The 11,778-nt window shown below is 33.6% G+C and overlaps 2 protein-coding genes across 2 annotated transcripts; both read left to right on the top strand.

The window, feature by feature from the left end:
• Positions 1–881: 881 nt before the first annotated feature.
• LOC112520865 (UDP-glycosyltransferase 91D1-like) lies at positions 882–2,312 on the top strand. Its single transcript, XM_025129521.1, has one exon. The coding sequence runs from the start codon at positions 882–884 to the stop codon at positions 2,310–2,312; it is 1,431 nt and encodes a 476-aa protein (XP_024985289.1).
• Positions 2,313–9,305: 6,993 nt separating this feature from the next.
• LOC112524145 (UDP-glycosyltransferase 91D1-like) lies at positions 9,306–10,822 on the top strand. The gene has a single exon (XM_025133824.1). The coding sequence runs from the start codon at positions 9,309–9,311 to the stop codon at positions 10,764–10,766; it is 1,458 nt and encodes a 485-aa protein (XP_024989592.1). The 5' UTR covers positions 9,306–9,308; the 3' UTR covers positions 10,767–10,822.
• The last annotated feature ends 956 nt before the right edge of the window (positions 10,823–11,778 follow it).

Here is an 11,778-nt window from a genome sequence, read left to right as displayed (position 1 = left end):
TGAAACAACTTCATCAAAAAAGTATTATATGAAACAATTTCACAAGATTAAACAATTTCATGAAAAAATTTCATAAGATTAAACAATGAAATCGACAGATGAAGGTGGTTTGCATGGTTTACACAAATGAGGGCGGTTTTCATTTGATCACTCCTCTCTCTGTCTGTCTCTCTCTCTCTCTCTCTCTCTCTCTCTATATATATATATATATATATAGAGAGAGAGAGAGAGAGATATGAGTTTTTATGCAACCATTTACATTTGTACAATCAATACAACTCAATCTCAACCGTCCATTTAAATTGATCAATATGTGATTTCATAAAAGTTTAGATTGTTTCCTATATAAAGTATTGAATATAATTAATGAACCATAGTCATTTTCTATAAATCTTCAAATCATAATAAATGAGCTCTCATCATATTTATAAACAATTCAATTGATTGAGTTGCATTGGTTGTACAAATGTAATGGTATGCATCTGAAAAATTCAAAACTTTTATGAAATCAGTACTTTATGTTAGGAAACAATCAAAACTTATATGAAATCACATATTCATCAAATTAAATGAACGGTTGAGATTAAGTTATATTGGTTGTACAAATGTAAAATGTTGCATAATAACTTACATCTCTCTTTCTACAATGTTAATGATGAAATCAAAAATACTTTTTTTATACGAATTAAATATTATCGTTTTAAATTTATATTTGAAAAGCAAAATATTAAACAAGACGTGTTTGTAATTAAATCTTAATATTATGAGACCAATGAAAAAGAAAGGTAACCAAAGATATTGATGGGATAGGTTCAGTTTAGTATAAAAGGTGCGAACCAGTGGCAACGGCAGACCACCCTTCTCATTTTACAGCAACAACAATGGCTTCCCTTGGTAGTAGCAAGCAGCTTCATGTAGCCATGTTCCCATGGCTTGCTTTCGGCCACATTATTCCTTTCCTTCAACTCTCCAAATTTATAGCCCAAAAGGGTCACCGAGTCTCTTTTCTTTCCACTACTCGAAACATCCAACGTCTCCCACCTTCCCATCATCTCTCCCCGCTTATCACTTTGGTTCCACTCACACTTCCACCAGTTCATCACCTACCTCAGAATGCAGAGGCCACCATGGACGTCTGCACCGATGATGTTCAATACCTCAAGAAGGCCTTCGACGGACTTCAACACCAGCTCACTCAGTTTCTCCAGCAAAATTCTCCAGATTGGATTATCTACGATTTTGCTCCCTATTGGTTGCCACCGGTCGCTGCTGGCCTTGGTATCTCGCGAGCATTTTTTTCGATTTACAACCCATGGCTCCTCGCTTTTGGGGGACGGTGGTTTGAGGAGCTGATAAAGGGTTCCCGTGATCGCAAAAAGATGGAGGATTTTGTGGCGCCACCCAAGTTGCTTCCTTTACCTACTAATATATGCTTCCGGAAGCATGAGGTGAAGTGGATGCTGGATAGCAGCAGCTCTCTTAATGCTTCTGGGGTTTCAGATATGTACCGTTCGGGGATGATTCTTCAGGGGTCTGACTGTATGTTTATAAGATGTTGCTATGAATTTGAACCCCAATGGTTAACCCTTTCAGAGGAGTCGCTCCATCTCCCCGTGATTCCCTTAGGATTAATGCCACCGGCAACAACCACCAACGTCGGAGATGAGAAAGATGATGCATGGGTGACCATCAAGAACTGGCTGGATGGTCAACAAAAAGGTCAAGTGGTGTACGTGGCATTAGGGAGTGAGGTTATGCTGACCAAAACCGAGGTGCGTGAGTTAGCACTTGGTCTGGAGCTGTCAGGGTTGCCATTCTTTTGGGCTCTTAGACAACCAGCAGGTAATTCCACGTCAGTGGAGTTGCCAGAGGGTTTCGTAGAGCGAACCCGTAACCGTGGGATGGTGTGGAAGAGCTGGGTGCCTCAGTTACGGATACTGAATCATGAGTCGGTGGGTGGTTTCTTGACTCATTGTGGTTGGGGGTCCATTGTGGAAGGGCTAACGTTGGGTCACCCTCTTATTATGCTTCCATTTCTGATGGACCAAGGTCTGAATGCTCGAGCACTGGTTGAGAAACAGGTGGGAATGGAGATCCCAAGAAATGAGGAAGATGGGTCGTTCACCAAAGAATCCGTGGCGAATTCGGTGCGTTTGGTGGTGGTGGAAGATGAAGGGAAGATGTACAAGGCAAAGGCAAGGGAGTTGAGTCGAATATTCGGCGACATGGAGCTACAGAATAAGTATGTAGACGACGTCGTACAGTATATGGAGAAGCATACAGGTGTTGCTTCCAGTGCTATGGATGGTTAAGTTGGCATATTGAATTAGTGGAATATGGAAGTATCTTGTTTTTCATGCCAAATTAAGATTGAAAAATGAAGTCATTTAAGTTATGGTTTGTTTAAGTAGATGCCTAATGATGATTCCGTGTAAAATATTAAACGTTTAAACACACAGAAAATTATGTATAAATTAGTGTTAAATGAAAATTGATTGTTTGATAATTGTTTTGAATGGATTGTCCAACGAGGAAAATTACAGTTTTAACCTTAAGTTACCCTAAAATATACTTGGCGAATCTTAGTTACATAAAATATAATTAATTGCTACCAATAAACACAGCATTACATGTTCAATGCAAAGCTAAACAAATATACCTTTGATCAATCATAATTGAAGATCAACACTAATAAGATGTATTGAGATACAACGGATCAATTTCCGTATCAAATGCAATTCATGGGGTGAGGTTGAAACTAAAAGCGATTCAGGTCCAAATCCTTTTTTTTACGCGATCCATCGTCTACGCATACTATGAATATATATATATATATATATATATATATCCTTAATTACAGGCATAAAATCTACGCATATTTTATCCGTGTATAGTAGCGTAGTTTATATAAGTTAATCCTTTGTAAATTAGGGTTCGGGTCCATAATCACAAAGTACTCCATTAAAAATTAACATCTTAAAATTATATTTAATCTAAATTGAAGATTATAATATTAATTATATTACAAAAAGTACATTTAATATATTAGGATCATTTACTTTGTTGAAGTTCTCTAAATCTGGAGAATCTTATTACCGTCATTTTATTTTTTCTATTTTAAAGAATTTGTTGGAAAAAACCCCAAATCTTTATTATGGAGAATCTGTTAAAGATACTCTAGTCTAATTTAGTTCGGCCATTCATACTTGTCAATAGTGTAACAACCCAACACTCAAATAACCAAATATCATAAACAAAGGCCAAACCGGCACCAAAAGTAAATGAGTAATGTTTGTCAATACATCCCAAATAATTGTAGCGGAAACGTAAATCCACGGTTGAGAATTATTACAGGCTAAGGAAAAAAGAAACTAAATTGACTTGCCAGACTCTGGAAGGATCACATCTTGCCTTTCCCCTTTAAGCTGCCTCAATCTGATACTTCCTTGAAAATAGTTTTTATTTATAAAATAGTGAGGATTAGACCATAAAATCTAGTGAATTCACTACAATTTTTATTTCAAATTCGATAAACGTATATAACATATATAAAGCCAACAAGTGAAAATATCATACTCAAATAAATATTAGATCACATTCCCATCACACAGATATTGCACAACATTTGTAGCCCAATCCCCGTCACAACCCTCATGACAATTACATTTCAGGCCCCAATAGACGTCTTCAAATGTGCTTGAGAAACAAATTCATGACAGACAGATTATCATTCCTAAAAGATATCACTATCTCAAAGTACGCTACGTTTGATGTACAATTCTACACCCCCACATAATCACATATAGCTCAATTTCATTAACCGTATGTACCCTAAGACTATATGCACGCACCGATCTATGGATAATCATTGTATGTATATAATTTGTTTATAGCTCGCCTAGACTTATATAGATGGGTGTGAATAATCAATGTGCATTCCATTTGCTTTATATAATCATTTTATGTACGTAAATATTCTGTTAATTTATGTTTTGATTTAAAATTTTTAATTTAGATTTTAGTATTTTTTTTATTTTTTTTATTAATGAAGAAGATTAGTAAAATGATTATTTTGAACAACTTGAAAAAAAATATTACCAAAAAAGTAAAATTATTCAAAAATATCCGATATTTTTTCAAACTTCAAATAAAATTTAATAGATATAGGACTTGTCCACGCTTGACTCTTCGGCGTTCAAGATTCTTCACGTAATTAGATTTTAATATAGTTTTATATGAATCAAAATTGTACATATATAAAGTGAAGAAATTGAAATATATGATTTAAGGACGCACATATAGAATAATATGTTTAAAAAAATAAAATGACCGAGGCTTAGTGGCATCTGTTTCCGGGGTACAATGATCGGAGCAGGAGCACTGTCGGACTGAAACGATTGGTTGAGAAAAAACCGAGAGTTGGCACCTGAAAGTTGTTTGATAATGTTGCATGGGAACTGTGTGGAATGAACATCACATACATGTTTATATAATAGATGTTGTGTGAGAAGGTATCCTCATTGCAAAAAAAAAAATACGTCAATAGACACGAGTGCAGTGATTAGGAGTCCGAAATTTACACCCCTTTTGTGTGCATACGAGTGAGTCTTTCCTTCAATATTTCTCAACATCTTTATTTGCAAAATCATAAATAAACCAGTTTCAATTTCAAGATCCCTATAAGAACTGTGACAACAGCTTCCACAACATCATACACAAGACGATTTGAATGACTAATTTGAGATTCAATTTTTCATCCATACGAGGTCTAATTTAGACAAACTTTACCTTGTTGCAAAACCCTCATGGAGGAAAATAAGATCCAATAAAATATTACACAAAATAGCACATGTTGTTGATTTAATATTTAAATTCTAAATAGCTCCAAAGACACTTTTTTAACTCATGTTCTAATTTAAACCCTTGGGACTATTTTGTTTGAGTTTACTTTTATACCAAAAAAAATCCCTTTTAATTGTTTATTACACATTTTTATTTGTTTATTCAGCCAATAACTCATGTATCGTTTTTATTTTATATTAATTATTTAAAACATCTATTTTTCAGTTAATGTTGACTCCTTTACGATTTTACACCACCAAATTTAATCATCTACTCTGATGTTTGACAAAAAAAACATAAAAGTTTTTTTTTATTCATTTAGCTTAAATTTAGGTTAATGCATAAATAAATATTATATCGGGTTCAGATACCCACAAATACCTAAAATTTCAAAACCGAAATCAATCCACAAATACTAGGTGGGTTTTGGTTTCGGTTTTTTTGATTTTTGAATTTTTCGATTATCGATTCAAATAGTTGGACTCGGTTTTTCGGTTTTCCTTTTTTTTAAACACCGCTAATATTTTTATCAACCTCATCTAATATTGTATTATTAATAATGGTGATGGAAATAATAATTATAATTCATTGATGTCAAATATTGATTTTAAATAAAAAAGTATGCCACGAATATAAATATGTTTTAGTGGGTATTACTTTATGCACCAGCTACTTGTTATTTGTATCCTTCTCTTTAACCTATTAATTATTATTCTAACGTATCAAAATTGACATATGACCCGTCACATATAATTTCTTATATTAAATCAAATTTTAATACTCAATAATATTCATGGAAATAATTAATTACAAATCAAGTCATGTATATAAATCGTGGATTTTACTGTTTAATTTAATAAAATTATTCATTAAATTGTTTAATTTGATTAAATTATTTCATATAATTTATTTTTTTTATAAAATTGTTTCATATATTTGTGTTTCTATGTAAAAATATAATTGTATCATATATCTCTTTTGATGAAATTTATTTTCAAAAATTAATATAGTTAAGATGATGATGTCCATAATTAATGCTCTCCATAATAAAAGAAGACTAATCAACCTTCATGATTAAAAAAATTGCAAAAAAGAAAAAGAAAATTTATGATTGGTTGAATAAGTTTTGTTTGGTTCGCACAAATGACTTGGTTTGTATCTGATATATATAGACACCTTAGATTAGAGTTGTATCAGTTGTACAAATAAAATTAGTTGTATCTGAAACATGCTCTTTCTCTGTATGTATCACAAGAATAATAATAATTTCTAAATTTACTAATAAAGAAAAATCTACAATACGGATTCGATTCCGATGTTTTTAGTGAAAACTACATTTTACTTTATTTATTATGGATTGGTTTAGTTTAGTAGTATCCATTTTTTATGGCCGTATAGTGATTTATTCCTTCAAATATTTGTTAATTCAATTAATTCAGGGTCTAGACCACTTCGATACATCTTCACCCCTAGCGCCACTCCTATTAATCTAGATTTGTTTCTTCGTTCAACCCCAGTACCACTCCGGTGCATCTTCGTTTTGCAAAGAAAACCCAAATGGACTACTCAGATGCATCTTCGATGGTTAATTGCCAAGTACAGTCTGATGGGTTTTGTTTTGCGGATATTTTGGGTAGTAGAAAACAAACTATTTCTCATTTTGGAGTTTTTAGATGATTATTAAGTGTTGCAGATTATAAATCCATGTGTTCCTTTGCAGCTTGATTTGCAGTATATTTTATGGTTCACTTTATCTTCTTGGACTTACATTTTCGTGAAGACTCATTGTACATTTTTTTAGTATATTATCATAATTTATTAAAAACTATTTCGTTTATTAAAAATATTCGATTATAAGTTTTACAATTAAAACTATAGTCTTAACAATTATTCTTAATTATATTATTAACTACAATATACTCGATAGTTTAATAGGTATTAAATTGGTTAAATTATATTTGTTATACTTTAATTGGTCATTTGAGAAGTGGTAACTATTTAAAAGGTAGAAAAATGATCCTAGCCTTTCATCTGATCAAGATGTGTGGCTTTGACTGTGAGGTATTGGATAATTCATCACATAGTATGCGGAAGATAGATGAATAGTTTCCCTATTTGTAAAAATTACGAATGAACCCGTGTGATTCATATGAGAACCTGTGTAATTCACATATGAATTATTTAACTTGTACACATATAAACTCATGTAATTCACATATGAATTAATTAACTGATTTACATATGAACCCGTTTTATATATAAAAGCAAGATTCACAAGAAATGATGTTGCATTCTAAGAATTGAGTATTATATATTTTCTTGCATTGAGGTTGAGTTTGTTTATCCCACATTGATGGAGAGATGAAAGATTGACAATTGATGGTAGATATATAAGAGAAGGTTGAGGGGTCTTTGTTTTAACTCACTGGGGTGGATTCTCTTGGCTAATCCTATAAACTTATATCATTGGCACATGTTGGATAACCCTCTAAACTCATGGTTAGTTCACTATGACAACCCTTTATTTGCAAAAAAAGTTACCTATATAAAAAATCAATATATTAATATAAAAGAAAACTATAAAATAATAAGGTAGCATCATTAAAACCAAATATTTTTAAATTCTTACATTATGGTTAGATTTTGGGTATTCACATCAATTAGAGATTGATATGTAATTATTTTTTATAAAACTCAATCAATAGTATCAATATCCATCATAATAATCTTCTTTTTGATATATAAAAAATATTAATGTGGCGCCCTAAAAATTAAGTATTCTTCATTCTTGAATTGTGATTCAATTTTGCACATTGACAGATAGATGAAATATTGACAATGAATGGTGGACATATAACAAGATGTTGAGATGCTTTGTGGCAAGTCATGAGACTGGCTTCTCTTGATTGATTGTCTAAACTCACGTTATTGGATCATTTTGACCGAGCTTCCGAACATATGGGGTTGGCTTATTTTGGCCAACCTTTTTTGCGAAAAAATTAATTGAAGATAAAAAAAATTTATATGTTTTTTAAAGTAAGAAGCACAGCCGTTGATCGCACCCTAAGAATTGAATATTCTTTAATTTTGAGTCGTGATTGAGTTTTGTATATCTCACATTGATTGAGAGTTGAAAGATTGACAAATATGGTAGATATGAAAAATGAGGCCAAGATACCTTTGTGACAACTCATGAGGTTGGTTCATCTTGGTTGATTCTCTAAACATCTAGAGTTAGATCATTTTGGCCAACCCTCCAAACATGTGGGATTGGTTCATTTTGGTCAACTCTCTTTTTCCAAGAAGGGTTAATCGATATTAAAAATTAATTATATATATACTCTTTATTCGTTATATATTTAGAAGTAAAGACCACAACCATCAATCCCACATTGATAGGTACATAAAAAATTGACAAATAATTGTTGATATATAAAGAAAAATTGAGACGTTTCTGTGTCATTTCATAGGGTTGACTTCACCGTTAAAACCCAGTACGATCCTTTAAAGCTCAATACGATCCATTAAAAAGAAGTTTGAAAAATAAACAAAAAGTTGAAAACCGCCGGAATATTTTAAAATTAAATTTTAATTTTTAGTTACTTTCCAACGGATTTTCGGCAGACCTTAATTTTAAAAAATTAATTAAATATCCACCGAAAATCCGCCAGTAAAATAGTTAATTTAGAGTTACAACTATTCAAAAATAATTAATTACAAAATCCATCTGAAATAATTGAGTTTTTTTTTTAAATATTGAATAATTATTATCGCCGGACCCCCGAAAACCGCCGGAATGTTTTAAAATTAAATTTTAATTTTTAATTACTTTCCGGCGGATTTCCGGTAGACTTTAATTTTAAAAAAATTAATTAAATATCCGTCGGTAAAATAGCGTAATTAGAGTTACAACTATTATAAAATAACTAATTATAAAATCCGTCGAAAATATGTATGGAATATTATCATAATCGAATTACCGATGAAAATTCGACGACTTACCAACGAAAGTCAATGAAAGCTGACTTTTTTGTTGTACGATAATCCACCGGTTATGTTCTGGCGAATTTGAGATTGGACGTTCTCAAATAAATAATGATTAAACACCTAATATTAGTATATAATATTTAATAAATAAAATATTTAACATTAATACAATATTCGATATGTATGTGGTATGTATGGTGTTATGATTGTTGAATGAGTGAGATTCCAGGGTAGCAAATTGAATGGAGACATGAAAGCAGTGATCGTAGTAAATTGGAATAACTATCTCATAGCACCTCTTTTTTTTTTTTTATACTTTTTTTTAGTATCTTATTTAATTATAAATAAATACTATTACAAATATTATTTTTTATTCTATAAAAAATTAATACTAAAAAATATTATTTTATCGTAATTTCAATAAAAAAATATTATATAATTACGAGATCACCAGGCCATTCTGGTTTACAGTAACAGCCATGGCTACCACCGACTCTAATGGCAATAGCAAGCAGCTTCATGTAGTCATGTTTCCATGGCTTGCTTTTGGTCACATCATCCCTTTTCTAGAACTTTCCAAATTCATAGCAGAAAAGGGTCACAGAGTCTCTTTTCTTTCCACAACTCGAAACATTCAACGTCTCCCACCTTCCCATCATCTCTCCCAACTTATAACTTTGGTTCCACTCACACTTCCACCTGCTCACCACCTCCCTCAGAATGCAGAGGCCACCATGGACGTCCGCACCCATGATATTCCACACCTCAAGAAGGCCTTCGATGGTCTTCAACACCAACTCACTACATTTCTCGAGGTAGAGTCCCCAGACTGGATTATTTATGATTTCGCTCCATACTGGTTACCGTCCATCGCCGCTGGTCTTGGCATCTCGCGAGCCTTCTTCTCAATAATCAACCCTTGGTTCCTCGCTTTTCTAGGGCGATCGCCAGAGGAGTTGATAAATGGTTCTGATGATCGCAAGACGGTGGAGGATTTCATGGCGCCACCCAAGTGGGTTCCCTTCCCTACCAAAATATGCTACCAGAAGCATGAGGCCAACTGGATACTGGATGGCAGCAGTTCTCTTAATGCTTCTGGGGTTTCAGATACGTATCGTTCCGGGATGATCTTTCAGGCGTCTGATTGTATGTTTATAAGATATTGCTATGAATTTGAACCTCAATGGTTAACCCTTTTTGAGGATCTGCACCACCTCCCGGTGATTCCCGTGGGGTTAATGCCACCGGCAACAGCCACCAACGTCGGAGATGAGAAAGATGACGCATGGCTAACCATCAAGAACTGGCTGGATGGTCAACAAAAAGGTCAAGTGGTGTATGTGGCGTTAGGAAGTGAGGTTATGCTGACGAAAACCGAACTGGGTGAGTTAGCGCTGGGTCTGGAGCTTTCGGGGTTGCCATTTTTCTGGGCTCTGAGAAAGCCAGCAGGTTCGACGGAGTCGGAGACGGTGGAGTTGCCAGAAGGGTTCATAGAACGAACCCGTGACCGTGGGATGGTGTGGAAGAAGTGGGTGCCTCAGTTAGAGATACTGAGTCATGTGTCGGTGGGTGGTTTCCTGACACACTGTGGATGGGGTTCCATTGTGGAAGGGCTAGCGTTGGGTCACCCTCTGATAATGCTTCCATTTTTGGTGGACCAAGGTCTGAATGCACGAGCACTGGTGGAGAAACAGGTAGGAATGGAGGTCGAAAGAAACGAGGAAGATGGGTCGTTCAGCAAGGAATCAGTGGCGAAATCGGTGCGTTTGGTGGTGGTGGAAGATAAAGGGAAGATGTACAAGGAAAAGTCAATGGAGCTGAGTCGAATATTCGGCAACACGAAGCTACAGAAAAAGTATACGGACGACTTCGTGGAGTATTTGGAGAAGCATAGGAGTAGTAGTGTTCCACATCAAGTTGTTGGCACAATGGAATGAATTTGAAATCATATATTGTTTTTCTTTAGAGTCTTTCAAATTTCAGTCGGTCTACTGTGTGTGTGTATGTGAAGTTAACGTTAAGTTTTATCAATAAGGGGCTCTTTATCTAAATGTTTATCCGGTAAGTGTTTATCGTTAGGAGTCAACACTATAATTTATTTTACTGGTTAAGATTGTAGTACATCAAAACGTATATCATGCAACAATTTATCTAGTAAACGCTTGCCCGGGTAAGACTCTCCATCCTTATTATCGTTGTTACCAGGTAAGATTATTGGCCTTTGTCATGTTCATGCAGTGAGAAAAATTACCTGGTAAGCGTTTAGTAAACGGCCCCTAAATTTTTTGTATTGTTTAGAATGACTCCAAAATGGACCAAGTGTTTATGCGTAAGCCTGAAGAATATACAGTTGATTGAATCATGTAATTCATCTACTTCTTTTAAAATTAACCAACTATTTGCCTAAATTTGAATAATATGTGTTCTATTCTATCCCATATATAAAAAATGATATATATTGGGGTTAAATGATCATGTGAAGGCTAAAAAAGTTTGAGGATCTTGGAGACTAATCTAATCCATAGATTAGTTTAAATCAATGGTCATTAAAGAAATAAGCATGTTTGTAATAAGACGATGATATAAGGGTATTTTTGTTAAAGTGAAAGTAGATTGAAAGAGTATTATGGGCTAGACTCACTCATCACCAAGTTGATTAGAATGCAGATCTGGATGGAATGGATGTCATACCCACTGGCCACCTGTCACTGGAGGTACATGGTGTTTGATTCACTCTATGGAACACATATAATTTTTGTTTGATTTCATTAAGTGAAATAATATATAGACAAAAATTATGTTTGATTTCATAAGATAAAATAACATATAGATGGAAATTGTGTTCGATTTCATGAGATGAGATAGATTATAAATGAAAATTATGTTTAATTTGAGGTGGTGAAATAATATATATACATACATATATATATATAGAGACTTGGGATCATG

The sequence above is a fragment of the Cynara cardunculus genome (assembly GCF_001531365.2).
Source record: "Cynara cardunculus var. scolymus isolate 2C chromosome LG 1, CcrdV1, whole genome shotgun sequence".
NCBI classification, from domain to species: Eukaryota; Viridiplantae; Streptophyta; class Magnoliopsida; order Asterales; family Asteraceae; genus Cynara; species Cynara cardunculus.
Note: the sequence above shows the minus strand (reverse complement) of the source record. Positions and strands in the feature narration are given on the sequence as shown.

What these genes read in the sequence shown, in the direction of transcription:
- LOC112520865 (XM_025129521.1), top strand. Translation starts at nt 882, where the DNA reads ATGGCTTCCCTTGGTAGTAGCAAGCAGCTTCATGTAGCCATGTTCCCA.
- LOC112524145 (XM_025133824.1), top strand. Translation starts at nt 9,309, where the DNA reads ATGGCTACCACCGACTCTAATGGCAATAGCAAGCAGCTTCATGTAGTC.